This window comes from Arvicola amphibius, chromosome 10 (assembly GCF_903992535.2).
Source record: "Arvicola amphibius chromosome 10, mArvAmp1.2, whole genome shotgun sequence".
NCBI lineage: Eukaryota > Metazoa > Chordata > Mammalia > Rodentia > Cricetidae > Arvicola > Arvicola amphibius.
In genome coordinates, this window is record NC_052056.1 from 30,385,048 (window position 1) to 30,403,125 (window position 18,078).

Consider the following 18,078-nt stretch of genomic DNA (forward strand, 5'->3'; position numbering starts at 1 on the left):
AAAGGAAATGAAAACTGACGCACAGAGCAGTTTCTCTGCTCAGACTTCACTGACCAAGTCCCCTGTCAGTGTCCTTGACAGTCTGAATTTGTGAGTGTGCGCTGTGCACATGCCTCTCCCACGTCTTTATTTTAAAAATTACGTTAACTGCCCAAATAAAGAAAAGCAATTGCTGCACTGCTAGTTTACCGGCAATTACCTCTTAAATGAATTAAATTAAATTCAAGCAAAATATTGGAAAACTATGAAATGACATCAACAAGACAATGCTTTGTGGTAAGTGATAGCAATCAGAAAACCATGTCCAGATCAACTGCTGGCAGCTGGATTTAAATTATAGCTTTTCAATCTAACGTTACAGAACTCTGTAAATGATGCATAATTCAGGGGAGCTTTTTCTATCAGCTAGGGAATGGCTAACTACAAATAAATTAATATTTAAAATCCAGTACTTATCCATAGGCAATGCAGTAAGAAATAATCCAAGTCTTATGTCAAAAGAACCATCATTAGTCTAATTTGTAAAAACCATTCTTTTATCGGTACATTCATTAATCGATTCTGTCCATTTTTATATTTCATATATAAACAACATGTCTCTACTTATATAACCATGCATGACAAAATAGCCCCTTTTGACACTGTGGATACTTGTAGCTCAATCAAAAGTGAGCTTATAGTCTACCAACAACAATGGACACACAAATGATTATAATTCTACCTGGACTTCCTCTCCATATTTTGCTCAAACTTTCATACTCTGTAGAGAAACTATTCGGACATTTCAATATATAGTTAGCCTAAGATATCCCTGGTTAAAGTAAGAATTTCAAAATGTCCAAATGGTCTGATAGTTAACAAAACTACCAAGCTTGAATGTGCATAAGTGCTTTAATAAAGGGACAGCAGGAAAGGAACAGAAACACATCATTAAAACATCATGCAGCTTATATCTACCATCACACCACCCAGTCTCTCAGACTTGAATACCAACCACATTCTGGCACCAATTCCTTATTCCTTTTCTTAAGACATAGCCCTCACATGCATGTTAGCTATATTCTATTTGCACTTAGTCTTTATTCTCGCATGCCATTTCTCCTAGCGATACATGTTTGTGTTGGGAAAATATAAATAAATCTTACGGTTGAGATGAAATCTCAAAGGGTCAGAACATAGATATGCAGAATCAAGATCAAAATGTCACCCAGTTTGTATATTTTTCAAAATGCAGTCACTTCCTATAATATATCCAAATATCTGTTAAGTATCTGTACTCTTCTTACAAGATTGTAAAGAATGGTTACAACGAGTCGTGGCTAGAGAGATGGTTCAGTGAGTAAACATTTGCCAAGAAAGTCTGAAGAGCTGCATTCAGATTCCCAGTACCCATGTAAAAGCTGGATAGGCTTAGTAACCCGCCTATAATCCCAGCACCGGGGAGGCACTTACAGAAGATCATGGAGCAAGCTGGCTGGCCTAGAGCTACCGGACACCAAATACGTGAGCTCTGGTTCATGCAACAGCTCCTACCTCACTATTTAGGTGGGGGAAATGGAGGAAGACATGCAAATTCAACATCTGGCTTCCACATGCACTAGTGCATATATGCAAACAACCACTTACACATATGTATATCAACAATCATGCTAACACATACACATGCACATTTGTGTAACACAAACACACACACATACACGCTACAAGTTGGTATAGGTAATACACAAGTGTTTCAGTGCCACTACACAGTAGACATCATTTTCCCCAGGTAATAAGATTCCAGTTTGGTGAAACAATGAAGGAGTTAGAAGTCAGAGTTGATGTTTGCTTACAAAGAAGAAGGGTAGAAAAGGGAAGGAAAGTTGGCTTAGGCAGTGTAAACCCTAATGATCACCTCAGAGCCTGCCATCAGGCACACAGAAACAAACTTCAACAGGAATGTGCAGGGGAAGGATTTTGTCTGACAGGAGAAAGACTTCCAGGTCAGGAGCCAAATACCACTAAGTCCCCAAGGCTTAAGCCACAAAATGCCAAATGCTTATTGTGCATGTGTGGAAAGTTCCTTCCTAAGGAAACAAAACTATTTTAATGAATCACTGAAATCACTGGATATTTAGAAAACGGGTTTGAAAATAAAATTCTATTGACTATCTCCTTTAAGTGTTTTGTGTTTTAAAAGAAAGAAAAGAAAAAGATTAGAATCTATAGAAAGAAAGACTAGTCTACTTCCAAAGCATTCACTTCATAAGACCAACCCACTGATCCTTTATCTTTTTAAAAATTTACTTCTAAGACAGATCTCTAAATATATCTCAGAGATTTGCTGAAATATCAGGGCATATGTGGCTTGACTGGTTTAAAGAAAATATGCCACAGAATTTCTCTATTTTTATCAAAAATTTCAAGCAAGATTTATTCATTTGTGTGTGTAAGTGTGTGCATGTATGTGTTTGCTTGTAAGTGTGTGTTTTCTCATGAATGTGTGCCATAATGTAATAATGTAAGTACGTTTAGATGCTAAGCTATCTCAGGCCCCATCTATCTTTTGTTTTACTTAGTTCCTCAGTGTGCAAATATTTCTCAGATTACTCACAATTTACAAATGCAAAAACTTCTTTCCACAGCTAGAATCGCCTGACTAGTAAAGATCAAGGGGTCAGAATCAATTTCTGTCTGTCCACACAGCATGTTCTGAGAAATCATGCCAGTGTTTCTATAAAATAGTTAGCCTGACTGAAGAAACAAATAGAAGCCAACAATATGGCATCACATGTTGACGAGGATAGCCTATAGGGTTTTTTTTTTTTTTTTGCAACATTAAGAAACTAGAATTAAAAACATCAGTAAGCCTTACTGGAGATATAACTAGAGCAACTGACTAGGATTCAGGATGCCCTAAGTTTGATTCCTGATACCTTAAAGAAAAAATAATTTTAACAAATATGAAAACATATCAGAGATATAGTTACTAAATAATACAATGTCTTTAATATATATTTTTTTCTAGATGACAATTAATGTCTATTTTTATATAGACCACCTCTTAGGATAGATTGATGCTATACTTGTTTCCAGTTTTTCTGGAAATTCTATTTCGGAAATATGAACAGAGTCAGCCAATAAGGAACTGTCAGTCATACTTCAGGATTCTGTGTTTGTTGTATTTGCTTATTTTCTTTTTCAATTATCCTCTAATAGCAGGAAAGAACAATCCAAAATCATTATTATTCAACCTGATAGAAGTTGGACTCCAAAGCTCCAAATAAATCTAGCCATTATCAAAAATCTAACCTACCCACTCTAAGAATGAAAATTTTCTAGTTTTTACGATGTTCAAAAAAATGTGCCACAGGCTTAGAAGCAATTTCCAAATTTGCATTCCCAAAATATTTTAAACTGTGATCACATCACTAGGGAATGTGTTCTTTCTCAAAGCAACTACTTGGAATGAAAGAAGTTTCTGATGTAAAATTTCTGCTATATTTGTACAAACTTTTAACTAGGCTTAGGATATAATCTCTATTACAATTATTGTCATTCGTTCGTTCGTTCATTCATTCTTACATTGTGTCAGTAACTTTGCAAACCCTTGGATATGCAGAATAAAAGGCTCAGCCGGGGCCAGAGCTGCATCTGATCACATAGTTGGAAAAGCCTTGCTAGTAAAGCAACAGAAACTGTCACTGTGGTTTATCCCTGTGGTAAACTGTATCATTTTTGCAAGTATCTAGTATTCCAAAATTTGAAAATAAGACAAGCAAGGTAACAACATTAGGCTAGCTATGAACTGTTTTCAGCTTTCTATGGAGGTTCACTTAGCAAAACAACGCTAGAAACCAAAAGGACAAAGATAACTTGACCAACAGTTAATTCCACAAGTCTGAGCAAGCAACCGAACCTGAGGAACCTTAGCTGCCACTATGAAGATGGGGAATTCTGACTTGATTAGTCTACAGGTCTCATAATAATACAAGTGCATTTAATTAGAAAGTATATTCTAATTAGCAGCATGTTGAATCTCTAGACAATATTCACACTTTTTTCCCTATATTGGCTCCCTCTTCTGATTTTACAGGATACTAGCCAAAACACAAAATCTACAAACCATGGAAACCTCATTTATTTCCAGCTGTCACCTAGCTCAGCTCCCAGGAATTAGCTATGGTGCTTCTTTTATCTATAGCCACATAAACAAGAAAAGAATACATCTTTGTAGCCCTCCTCCAACTCTCAAGGAAAAGTGATCTGGAAATCACACACACACACACACACACACACACACACACACACACGCACGCACACATGATATAGATGGAAGAAGAAAGGCACCTGTTGAGTTTGGGTCATCATCTCTTTCTGTTAATTTTGGGAAACGGGTGGAAAATAGTTGAGTTTCCCCTGTTCAGACTATATTTGTAAATTACTGGCATAAATCTAGAATCCACTGAACTGTCCACAAATATGGCATTTATGAGTTTATCTAACAACAGCTGTGTGGGTCTTGTAGTTCAAGGCACTTTGGGGGTCTGCCTAAATGAGTCGTCAAAGCACAAAACCAGCTGTTTAAAGAGGTGTGCTTTAAAAAATTCAGAACACAGTCTTGTCCCAAATAACCACCTTCGCTGGATATCATCTACTACAGAGTACTAGAAATGACAATACTAAGAATCGTCTTCTAGAGACAATACTCTCTTTTTTTATTAACTCTATTTCTTGTAGTATGCATTCTGGGACTTCAAAATAAAGAAACTCACTATAAACAGGCCCTGTGGGGATGAGATTCAGCTCAGCAACTCATTTTGGAATGACAGTCCTCTACCTGACAATTTTACTTCAGGACCTGCCCTAGGCATCGCGTGCATAATTGCTTTTGTCTCTTGGAAAATTCTCTGTGCACAGATGGTCCAACAGGGTTAGTTTAGTGTCTCACCTGCAGCACTGGCAAGAGATGTGAGGCAAAGGAGCAGGGCTCCCTCTCTGAACACCACTTCCCTTGATGTGAGTCCTTCCCGCACCACTTCAAGATTTGTGGAGAATCTACCAAACTCTGGGTTTGCATATTGGGCAAATACGTTTTATTAGATTTCTAGCAATACCTAGTGGTTGACTTCTAGGTCAATACATCTTCACTGTGTGCAACTTTGTGGCTTTCCATCCCACGGTCTCCGGTGTCTCTGTAATCTCCATTCTGAATCATTTTGCTCTGTCAATACTTTGGTTACTTTAGAGCTTAATTATTTCTCTCTCTGACTTCTTTTTGCTGGGAAATTACTAGGAACATGAAACTCCAGACAACTTAAGCTGTTAAGGCTTTGCTGTCAAGTTAATTTGTGTATCATGGAATTATAGAGGCTGCTCTTTTTCAAAGAAGTCATGTATAAATCCTTACAAATATACTTAAGTCCTTGCTTACAGTTACAAAAAAAATCCTAAGCCTTAAATAATTTGACTGTGTAATGAAGCTATTTAGGTTAAAATTGAATTCTTACCTCTGAATGAATCTATTGCTATGTTGGAATGCCAATAAAATGGAGGCACATTAACATGCTAGTTAATGCCACTGGTTGCATTTTATTTTAAATAAGCCAAAGTTCCTATGTTAAGTGGGTACATAATTTCTTTAAAATGTATGTAACATGGAGAGGAAAACTCATTAGCAAAATACAACGATTTGCAAAAGGCTTTGACATTTCTAAACTTTCAAAAGTACACTACCAAGGACTTGGAAAGAATATCAAGCCCCAAGGCCAAAAAATCCACTGCATATTAATCTTCTGTATCAAAAAAAAGTTGATTGGGGTACTAAAGACAAAAAAATAACCTGTTGTGCAATAAGAGGGGAAATGCATGGGAAATTTCATGACGTGGTAGGAGGTAAGAAAAGAGATCTACTGGTCCTGGACTCTGTTACCAACGAGCATGAAAATTTTAGCCTGGAATTCTAACCCTAAGGGCCTGAATTTTCCCATTTACAACATGCTCCCCAGCCTCTAGGATTTTTCCATGTGAGAAAAAGAATCTCAGAGTTATTTTGTAACTTAACCAAGGTGGCAGAAGACAGACAGTGAGTCTGGAAAAACCTCCTTACAAACATTACTGGAGTTTTGCCTCCCAAAGAAACTGTTTTCTTTTTTCGAAGAGATGTCCTGTGAGCATTTTTACCCAGCTGCTATCCTTGAAGAAAAGAGAGTAACCATGTTCTAACTTACAGGAAGCTGAAAATGACCATTAAAAAAAAAATCTCTATAAAGGTGGGAAATCAGCTACTGCTCTCTGTGTTTGTCACTTCTTCTGAAAGCCAGACTTTAAGGGTAGCCTAATTTAGCATTCTTAATATGGGAGAGGATTTAGACAACAGACTGTCTGCCTTTAAGATGAGAAGTCCACTGAGTATGAAGGGAATCTATGATTTCAGATTGTTGCCCTCAATTTTTCCTGACACGTATTTCGAAACTTTGTGCTGTTTCCTACTGTCACTGCTAGAATACAAGCACATTCCTTTCTGCTCACGTTTTGCAGTGTCATCAGCCTGAGAGCATGTGCAGAGACTGAGTCAAGACTTCTCCCAGGGAGATATGGAGGAGGGCTGTCTGGAGGCTATGGAGAGATGGTTAGGCTGGGGCTAGGCTGGTCAGAATCGCTCACAAAGTTCCGGCTCTGTAAAGTTCACTGGAAGACTCAAGTCCAGCACACAGTTTCTAGGAAATAACTCCAAGGATCATAAATTTAATCCTCAGACATTTGCAGATGGGCTGGATTGGTTTAACTGGAGTAAGACACTGTAGTGCAGCAGATATATGCAGATTATTAGGCTTTTAAAACCCTCAACTCCTACCTACTTACACCTACAATGGGTTCACTTCAAAAAAACCCAAACTTAAAGCTTTCTGATTTAGAGGGAAAGATGGTAATTCATATGGATGGAAAATACACTTCTAAAAGGAGTTTTCAGAAAGGGGAAATCTACCGAGGTCAAGATCAATCATAGCTAACTATTTTGATATACTAATGAGGTAGGGTGTGTGTAGTTTAGTGCTATACTCCTTGTACAGCGCAGATGAGACTCTGCATTTGATTCCCTTTCCTTTCAGAAAAGAGTAAAAACCAACATACAAGAACTTTAGATTCCCAGTTTTGAAGAGAGAGAGCAACTAAGGGATACATAAAGGCAATTCAGTGCACAAGTAGCCTAAAATATCAACATCCTCATTCCCAGCACTTGCTTCATGAATGACCATTATGGTTTATAGATTACACTGTCATTTTTTCCTGTTTCCTTTTTCCTCTTCAATGAATCAAGTGTTGTTTGTTTTTGTTTTTGTTTTGTTTTTGTTTTAATGCAGTAAGAGTTGTAGTCCTCATTTTTGTCTCCCAAGCAAGCTGCTATTAGGGGTCAAATCCCAAGTACGGAGAAAACATCCTTCATGGATAATAATGATAAAACCTTATGGAATGCAAAAACAACCAAAATATGTATTCTCAGATGACTGCATTATGGCCAAGTCAATATTAGTCCCACTTCACCCACGCACTGCGTAGTCTAAAAATGTTGTCAGGCTGATAAGAATTTCCTGACTTATTCTTTCTTCCAATAGAAAATATAGGTCATCAAAATAAACTCCAACAGTAAAAGAACAGTAGCGATACTGTCGGCTCTCTCTGGTCCATCAGCCAATAAGAGTCAAGTAGTTTGTTTGCTGGAGAAGAATTTAAATATCAAATAAGCCAAATAGCCAGAGAATTATGAAAGTTCCCATATACACCTCTCAACTAAACCCTTCCAGTAAACTCAGCAAACGTCTACTTAAAAGACGTCTATAGAAGTTCAGACTATAGCAGAATCTGGGCATTGTGTAACTTCTTAATCCAGACAGTTTAGACTCTTCTTGTGATTTATTCTTTTTAGTTCATTTGTCAACTTGTTGATAGTTTTAGCAAAAGAATGGAATTTGGGGTTGAAACTTAAGGCTATCACAAAATAAAATAAGGTGCTTGGAGCTGGTTCTCAGTGAAAACCAGCTCTCATGATTACTGACTTTCAATTTGCCTAAAACAGCCTTTGATTTTTTTCCCCTGAAAGAGTATTACAATGCTGACCTCTACTAGAAACTCCTATTTTAGTGGAATTTATTTTATAATTTCATAAGAGGCAACCTTATTCACAACTTCTACTATTCCTGACTTTTTCAGAAGAGAAAGTTATCTTCCTGGATATTTAAAAAAATCTCGGTCTGTTGCTCGTCCACATTCCAACTGATAATTCAGGGCCTCTACTGCATCAGCGATGGAGCAATGGGTGTTAGTAATACTCAAAGTCTCTTTGCCTCCCTTGAATCTACAATAGCACTATTTTGTTTATCTCAAAGAAAATGTGAGCAGCCCCAATGTTTTCATTTGTCACCCTTGACCACAAAATAATTTTAAAAAATGCTTGTCCATCTCTCCCATCAGAGATCTTTGAAATGGTAAAGTTGTCAAATGTTAAAGTAAATAAATTAATTAATATTAGCAAGAAAGTGGGCTCTTCTCACATGTCTCCTGTTGGTCTTCATTAAGATGGACTGTTTTAGCGGTGAGTCCTGAATTTGTGCCCTTTCAGAGTTAGCTGAATTTAACAGCCACTACATTTTAAACATAGAGTAGTAGTCTCTTTCTCAACAAGTAGCCCTGTACATGTAGAAAAAAAGACAGAGGAAAAGGAAAAATAGGAATTCAAAGGTCAGATTCCTCCAAGGGCCAAACCCTGAAAGCCAGAATAAAACAACCAGTCCCTAAGAGATGAAAACAAGTCAATAAATTCTGTAAATCCTTATTTTTCTAACTATATCTAGATTATTTTTTTTAAGTCTGAATGAAATAAGCCTACTCTAATCCCTGTAGTCCAGGAAGGCCTCTTTTTCAGTACAGTTCCTTACACACACACACACACACACACACACACACACACACACACACACACACGGTTTACTGTTCTTAGGGTAGAGCTTACTAAATTTTGGTGCGCTTGCTATGTGGCCGTAGAGTACCACTCAAGGATCCCTGGTGTCACGTTTTCCAGTGTCTACTCTTTCTTATCATCTCCTAGATGCCAGGTCCTTTATACTGACAATTTAAATGTCTTCTCTGGGTGGAGCCCGGGAATGCGGATACTCAAATCTACCTCTGGACGGAGAAACACAGATCCGCTGATAGACACCGACAAGCCCCGTGCTTTGTTGGGGAATGAATGAAGAGCCTTTTGGGCAACCACGCCATCTAAGTCACAGTCCCGGTGAGAAACGCAACGGAAAAATTCTAGAAACACTCAGTGTGTCTTCTATCAGACCAGAGTTCCACCCTAAAAGTCTCAGAACGAAAATTTCATGAGCTCACTGTTCAGGTAACTTCTGCTACCTTAGCGGTACACTTCCCCTTTTCCCAGAAAACAAAGTAGTCGGGTTAAAAGTTTACTCACGCAGTCCTAAAACAGATGCCTTTGGTGAGCTTCAAAGAACTGAGTCCTAAGGACCAGCTCAGCTAGGAGCGACAGCCTCTGAGTCCAGGTGACACAGCTCAAAGAAGCCCCCGGCCAGGTAATGTCTCTCCGGGCATCCTGGCCCTGACACCCGCAGTTCTGCCCTTCTATCTTTTTCTTTCTGTGGCTCCCCGCAGATCCCAGAGCATCCTCCGTGCCTCGGGTCCCGGCGGGACAGGGCTAAAGCCCCACACCGATACCGGGTGCCCCTCGTCCCCGCCCCCGGAAGGCTGCCCGGCCGGTGACTCACCTGCTGGCCAGGTTGGGGAGCCGGATGATAGCAGGCTGTGGGGCAGGTTGCAGCTGCCACAGGGTTGGGCAGATACTGGGGCGCTCCATACGGCTGGGGGTGATACATCACCTCCGCACAACTCATGGCAGCGGGGCCAGCGGCGGCCCCGGAGTCGCCGCGGTTTTACGCGCTGGCGCGAGGGGCGCCACCGCCACCGCCGCCGCAGTTGCTGTCCGCGTCGCTGTTCCTGCTGCTACTGCTGTGAAGGCGGGTCCTCGGCGGCCTCGGGCTCCACGCCGGGAGCGAGCTCGAGAGGGGTTGGCAATCAGCGGCGGCCCATGCGCGGGCACCTTCATTTTCAGCCCCTCCGGGTGCCCCCTCCTTTTGCGCTTATATAGCGACGGGACGACGCTGCCTCCCGCCCCGCGGCAGGAGCATGACAGCGTTGGGCTCAGTCTCTGGCGGCGGCACCAGTGGCAGCAGCAAGTACCGCAGCGCCAGCCACAGCCGCTGCAGCAGCCGAGCCACAGCTTGAGCTGCCCCAGGAGCCGGGCGATGCTTTGCATACACACAATGCACGCCCGGGGTTCGTCCTATCACCAGCACGGGTGGCTGGGCGAGGACCGGGAGGCGGGGGAAGGAGAGCCGGAATGTGGGGAGGCGGGGAGCTTCCCTCCCCAGCTCTCAGGAGCAGTTTATCAGCAAAGTTCCACCAACTCCAGTCCACTGCGGGCGAGTCGCCCAGCAGGGGGACCCTGGGGAGGGCGGCAGCGGATTGGAGCTAAGTTTGCTGCCCTCTCCGCCTCCCGGCGAGCGTTGATGGTGGGAGGAGATTGGTATGCGAGAGGCTCCGCGCCCACAAAACTCTGCGGGTCCCCACCCAGTCTCGGTCACCTGGCTGCTGGGCCAGGGTTGCCCAAGTCCTAGGAACTTTTTCAGGGAGCATCAAGTCCGACGCTGATTGAACAAGATCAAAGAAAGGTCAAGGGTAAAGAGAGTTATAACGCAGACCAAAGTTAATATACAGAATTGGTTCCTACGTTTAAAAAAAAAAAACGAAGTGAAAGTTAGCATTGCTTTGAGTGCCCACAGGCCAACAAAGCGTAATTTCCTTGCGGCATCTTCTCTTGAAAGGCATATCTTGGTGGCTTGTAATCCTGACAGGATGTGTGTCCTTTTCTGGCATTTACCGACTGGCTTGCATGCAGCAAGAGAATAATTGGTGACTTATTTAACTGCGATTTAAAGGTGTTTAAGTGCAAATGAATTAAACCCTGCAAAAATGAAATAAAAACTCCATTTTTATGAATATTATTATACTCCAGTATAATCATAAAATCTAACTCAACTTTTCCCTCTCTGGCAAACGGAAAATTTTGTAAGAGAGATGAAAAGGCATAGTCTTTTTCAAAGGAAATGTCGCTTTGGGTGTCAAATGCATTAATGTTGTCAGTAAAACACACACACACACACACACACACACACACACGCCAAACCTACACTTTGAAGCCATTATTCCCCGCTACCACCACCTCTGTATCTCAGACAGTTACTTAAAGAGGTGACATGTGCAATTATTTGTGTACACATATCTGTACCACACATACACTCACACAAACTATGATTGTGTTTGGAATTTTTACTATCCAATAACAGGTTTTCTTCATCCATTCATTATTTTATTAACGGAATCTTAAAATACAATTATTAAGAGGTTGTGTAGTTTGGACTTCACACTGTGTTCTTTCCGGTAGGAAATACAGAAGAACTTGCTTTATATGTTCATAACTCCTTTGTCCCAAGTTGATATGTCTTGGTTAGACCCTTTTCCTGTGATCCACACTCATTGCTTCTGTCCACAAAGCTCCATATAGTACAGAGCAATAAGAGCATCCATCTACCCACATCCCAATTTGGTGTCTTTTTCATGTCTACCATAAAGAGCGAAACTCCTACCTCCCTGTTGTACTGGGAGTACCAGGGAAGCTCCCAGCATTCATCTTCTCAAAGTGCTTCCCCATGGGCTCTAACTTTAGTACATCCTAAATTTTACATTCCTTCTAATGTTCTTGGTCTCCTGCTTATCTCTGTTGCTGTAATCCTTAGTTCGTTTAGACTTTCTCATTCAGACTCTCAGATGAGGTTCATTACTGTTTTCCCAGACACATAGTCAAACATCTTCAGACCTAGTCTTCAGGACCCACATTCCAAAGGATCTAGTCTCAGGAATCTAATGGAGGCCTGAAACTTTCTCACATTTTCGAAAGTAGTGTCTCAAATTCCATAGTCCCAATTCTGTAACCTCCATCTCTGACTATTTTGCCACCCTCTCTGCACTCAAACAGATCTCTGAATGGGTGAAACCCTTATTTTAAGAAAAAACATGGCTCTAAAACTCTGCATTTGGATTGGTTGTGATTTTCTGTACTGGTTTCTGGTGTAGGAAGTCCTTCTGTCTATGTGTTGGTTTTATTGGTTAATGAATGAAGAAGCTGCTTTCAGCCAACGGCTTAACAGAATACAGCCAGGCTGAAAAAGATATCTAGAGAGAGAGAGTAGGTGGAGTCAAGGAGCTGCCATGGAGCCGCCAAAGGGGAAAGATGCAATTATCTGCCAGCTGGAATTTTGCAGATAGACTATGAACTTTGTCATCAAATATAAAATAATAGAAATGGGTTAATTCTAGATGTAAGAACTAGCTAGCAATATGCTTAAGCTATTGGTCAAACAGTATTGCAAATAATATATTATATTCCATGGGAGCTGGGAAATGAACTAGTGGCCTCTTACTACACGTTTCCATGTGTGGCAAAATTTCCTTGATGAGGGATAATGACTGTACCTAACTGTGTATATAAAGACTGGGGTTGTAGATTCTTCTCCAAGAACAATGGGTACATCTACAAAACACTCCTACAACTATAGTTCAGGGAACATTTCAAAAGAAGGAGCAGAAAGATTGAAGAGTGAGAAGATCAGAGAGTTTGCACCCATAAAGTCTCACCAATATGATTGCCTGGGCAGGAGCTGGGCCTGGGTGACACCAGTGGATATACCAAAATGGACAAGAAAACTCCAGGAAGCTATGAGGCTTCAACCTTACACAAAGAACCATAGGAAACAGAGGAAAGTGGGAGGCAGGAAAGGTGGTCTTCCCCAGAGAAAGGCATACAGAATTGTTGTCCAGTACCAAATGGTTAGTCTTGAAAACATACATACAACTGAAGTTCTATGGACTAAGAGGGTTATTTAGGACCAGACAGAAAGAGAGAGAGAGAGAGAGAGAGAGAGAGAGAGAGAGAGAGAGAAACGAAGGAAGATAGGTGTGTGTGTGTGTGTGTGTGTGTGTGTGTGTGTGTGTGTGTGTGTTTGTGCATGAAATAGCAATTAGTGAAAAAAAGAGGCCATGAATTTGAAAGAGACTGGGAAGGGCATATGGGAGATATGGAAGGGGAAAGGAAATGCAATTGTGTTATAACCTTAAAGTTGGGGAGGGGTGAAAAAGGAGCTTGGTGTCTCCTACTACCATTTCTCTTCAGCAGTCAAGAGCCATCCACCCCCATCTTCCACACTTGCTAACTCTTCCTAGTTCTCAAAGGATTCATATCTTAAAAGAGTCAATGCTGAACAGTTTTAACATCACCCCATCACAGCCACAGCTGCTTCAGTGCAAGAACACATGAATCCAAAAAATGCAATAGTTGGCTTAATAAGCATCTATTGTATAAGGTATTTAAAACAGAAAAAAAAAAGAAACCTCAAGATAATTTACAAATTAGAGAGATCAGAGGGCACATGGGATCAGTGAAGATTATAATGTGGAACATGGTTTCAGATTGTTCAAGTTTTCTCTTACGTGGAAAATGAGAAAGTCCTTATATTGTAAGAAATTTTAAGACCAAAAAGACCAAGTGACTGAAGTGGAGCAAGAAGCTTGCATTCAAGAGCGTCTTTTCCTCAAGGTCAGACATCCTGTCCAGCAATCTGAACAGCTCCAACTTCTACTTCAATGCCATGGGGTACCTTAGTTAATTAGTTTTTGCAAAATTATATACTAAATATCTGTTTCTTCTACAGGGCAACTACTGAAACCGATTGACTCATTTCCCCCAAAATGAAAATTTAAACATGTTCAGCATGTGTGTTTTCTAATAATATGAAACCAGAATATATTTCAAACTGCCATGCCTTCTGTGTGCTTTAGAATGTGTGGTGGATTGAATGTTGAGTCAGCGGGGAGGGGAATTATTTGAAAGAATTAGGATTAAGAGATGTGTCCTTTTGGGGGGGGGGAAGTATGTCACTGGGATTGGGCTTTGAGTTATAAAGTCCATGCTGGGTCCAGTAACTCTATTTGCCTGCGGATCCGAATGTAGCTCTCAGCTACTGCTCCCACACCATGGCTGCCTTCATGCTCCCATGCTCCCCATCTTGATGACTAAACCTCAGAAACTGTAGGCTCTGAATTAAATACTTTCTTTTTCAAAAGTTGCCATGGTCATGGTGTCTCTTCACAGCAATAGAACACGAACTCAAGACTGTGCTATAAATATTCACCACGGGAAAGAACACTTTTTGGTACTAAAAAAGGCCATTGCTGGCTGTGTTTGCCAAATATTCGTACAAGGAAATAACTCTTTGGTGATATTTTATTTCTATTTTCTAGTGATAGCAGAGAAAACTAGTATAAAAGTAAATTATGTCCAGAATTACAATCTAGATGAAAAACGGATCAGGAAGTAAGAAAGAGAAATAAGTTGAGCAAAATGGTAGTCTTCACTGGCTTGTTAGTAAAATAATTAATTGATTAATTAATTAATAGGGAGACTCTGGTTAAGAAATTCAAAGTGTTGTTGGTTGATAGCAATTTCTTTCATAGACTGACAAGCCTGTGGTCCTGATGCAGGTCTTCTAGGGGCTGGAAGCAGATCTGACACTGAAAGAGGCCGAGAACGCTGAGTGCGTGGGTCAACTGCTTTCAATAAATAAAACATACATGATACATATGGCTGTGTACATTACAGGTGACCACACATATTCACACATGTTAATTCATGCAAACGCATGAAGGGATAAATACATCTAAATCAGGCTTATGATATGCTCAGGCCAAAGGCATGTAGTCATTCAGAAAAGAGAATTCAGCCTGATGACTGGAGCACAGATTTTCATCACTATTATATTCAGTCATACTTAGATTAAAAACACGGGATCGAGTGCAATCGTATAGACTTCTAGCTAATCATGTTCTGCATAGTTTACTTTTCTGTTTTCTCACCTTCCGTGGGCATTACTACCCATGCTTTTCCCTGAGTTCTGATGTAGCATCCCATCCCAGCTATGTGAATCTTCCCAGCCTTTCCATATTCCAGCCACCGCAGTACTCATAAAGATAAATGACTATAAATGTTGCCAATTTTTCTTATTTGAGGTCCATACACTTTTAAGCTTTATCAAATTTCTAGGAATTTTTTTAGATGAATCTTATTAAGACATATCCCCCAAACAAATTTGAAGAGGAGAGGCAAGCTGTCGTGAATTTCCCCAACATCTATTGGGATAAATTAGCATAAAGAGTAGGGGGACATTTTGTCTTAGTAATGACAACCAGCCCTGCCTTGCTTGATACCTCACATTGGTTTGAAACTTGAGCTTCTCTTGCCTTGGTCTCCAGGGTTGTCAATGCCATGCCTAACAAGAGTATGTTATTTTATACAGCAAAGGGCAGCCAAGATTGTAGGAAAATTAGCTTGCTAATGAGTAGATCCTAAAATAAGATAACCCTAACCATCTGTGTAGAACCCACATGATTACCAGGGGTCTCAAAAGAGGGAGGCAGGACATAGGAGTTAATATTATATTCATGAAAACTAGGGAAAAAACACTCTACATGCAGTTACTGACTTTGAAGGCAGAGTGGACTCAAGAACCAAAGATTATAAGCATTCTGCAGAATCAGAAAAGGCAAAGAAATGGACTCCCCTGAAAGATCCAGAAAGAATGAAGACATTCTGACACCAATGGTAAACAGAAACTTTGGACTTCTAACCTCTGAAATACAAAAATAAAAGCGTGCATTATTTGATGTTACTATGTTCATAGTAATTGGTTATGGCAGCAATGGGATTATATAATAATAGTTTCATGGGGCAGGAGATGTTTGAAGGGATGGTCATGGATAGGCACAATAAGAAAAGGATTAGTAAGGGGAAGTCTAAGTGTGGTGAAATCGTAATAACAGAGAAATAAAAATTTGAATGTAAAGCAATAAGACTATTTAGTCCATTGTCTTTCCTAGCACATGCCTTAAATGGTCTCAGTAATGTTCAGCAACTAAGACAATTCTCCACTGATTTCTGCTCTTTTTCAAGGATTGCCTCTGTCTTCACTGTTCTCGTATCCTTAAAGTTTGGTTTTCTCTTTCTCTATTACTATTTACTCTTCTATAAGATCTCACCACCAAATACGTAACTGACACATTGAAAAACACAGAGTTCACTCTTTGAACCCCATCTAAATTCATGGATACTGGTATTGAAAAGTAATCTACCCTTCAGTTTCTCTTCCCCTCATGTACCTCCATGACAGTTTGCTGTCTCACTCTGTCTTCTTACATGTTAGCTAGTCTTCCTCAGTTTAATGTTATTCACTGCTTTTAAACTTTGCACGTTGGATTCCTTAGTAGTTCATCCTTTCTCCTCTTACTCTGCATTCTTACGAGATTTCAGTCATCTTACCACCACTATTCCACTCAAATCACTTCCAAAATGCTCTTCATGTCCAGAATGTTCCTCCTGGTTGATGACTTTTGAGGATGCATTTTAGATGCTTTCACAAATTAATAGATAAAGCAAGTGAAGGCTTACATATTCTAAATTACTATTTTAATTTCTTTTGCATATTACTACTTTATTTTGGATTCTTATTCTGCATTTGTTTTAAATTAACATTAAAACTGTCCTTACGTTCGGCAAACAAATTGAATATTCATTTACTATATTCCCACAAGTACAGCACATCATATAACAGCTAGTATTGAGAAGAAATGTCCTGTTGAGTTGATGACTAGTTGAAGCATTTATTCTTGTTAAGAAACCATGTGCTAATTATATATGAAAATTACAAAAATCACACCAGATTTGTAAGATCAAAGGACAATGTAAGAGAACTAAAGGGGAATTCGGGTCCTTTATTTCAATCTTTGATGGTTGTAAATCTATAAATTTTAATGTTGTTAAATAAAGTATTTCTTGTCATTTCCAATACCCTCTTATAACTTAGTGGTCACAGTAATATTATGAAAGCTTCAGTGTGGATTAATGTGCAGTTTTTCCAAAACTAATAGAGTAAAATCTAATTGAGATTGAACATCAAAATATCAGGGTATTTTCCTGTCACAAGTCTATCTTAGAAATTTCTGGAATATGCAAAAGTCTAAACTAAGATCTATCCTAGAACACCTAAAACCTATTTTAAGGGCAATTTTCAAGGTTTTGAAAATGTTCTGAAATGTTGAAAATCTATAAGTCAATCAAACAGACCAGTGATTTGAATGACACTCCAATGTTTAGAAGATGTAGGAATCAGTATAGACCACCTGCTGTGCTCTGCATTATTATGGTCTCTTCCTCCTAGTAAAATTTAGTATTTTAGCTTGTAACATTTTAGAACATTTATGCTAGCATTTCTGAGACAAGCCTTCCTGAAAAGATTCTATTTGTATTCTGAGTTGGGCTGGTGTGTTTTGCCTGATGACTTTAACACATTGAAATTCTTTTTTCTTACTGACTCTTCATGAAATTCTAAAAAAGTACAACACAAGTAGTAGTTCTTACTTGAATTTCCTCATTAATTAATAAAGGTGATTTTAATCCTTATTGTTTTACTTGTTAACTGAGAAGTTAATCTTTAAATATTTCTGGTTGGCCCAGCAGAATTATATAGCAATTACCAACACTGCACACTGTCACTGATACATTTGGGTGTTCAGCCAAAGCTTATGCCCATTTTTCTGTTGTACCTCTGTTTATTACTGAAGCAGCTTCATAAAACACAATTTATCATCTCTGCTAAGTGTAAATATATATGCATATATATACATATATATGGAAATTTTATTAGGGTTGAATGATTCCACAGCCCTTTTTGTCTGATATGCTTTACAGATATTTAGAAATAGAAGAGTCCAAGATGGAGAATAGTATCTGAGATAAATGAATATCAGATACAACTAAGCCTGTGTATGAGAAGGTAAGCAAAGAGTAAGAGATTGGCCATGTGGATTAACCTGATTAAACAGTTTCACAATTAAAAACATTTAAAATCGACACCC

General features: G+C 39.5%; 1 protein-coding gene across 1 annotated transcript in view; it reads right to left on the bottom strand.

Moving 5' to 3' along the window:
- Vgll3 (vestigial like family member 3) overlaps nucleotides 1-9,890 on the bottom strand; it is a 44,153-nt gene extending 34,263 nt beyond the window's left edge. The window contains exon 1 of the mRNA XM_038346729.1: nucleotides 9,765-9,890. Within this exon, the coding sequence (XP_038202657.1) occupies nucleotides 9,765-9,890 (126 nt within the window). The remainder of the gene's footprint in view (nucleotides 1-9,764) is intronic.
- Between the last annotated feature and the right edge of the window lie 8,188 nt (nucleotides 9,891-18,078).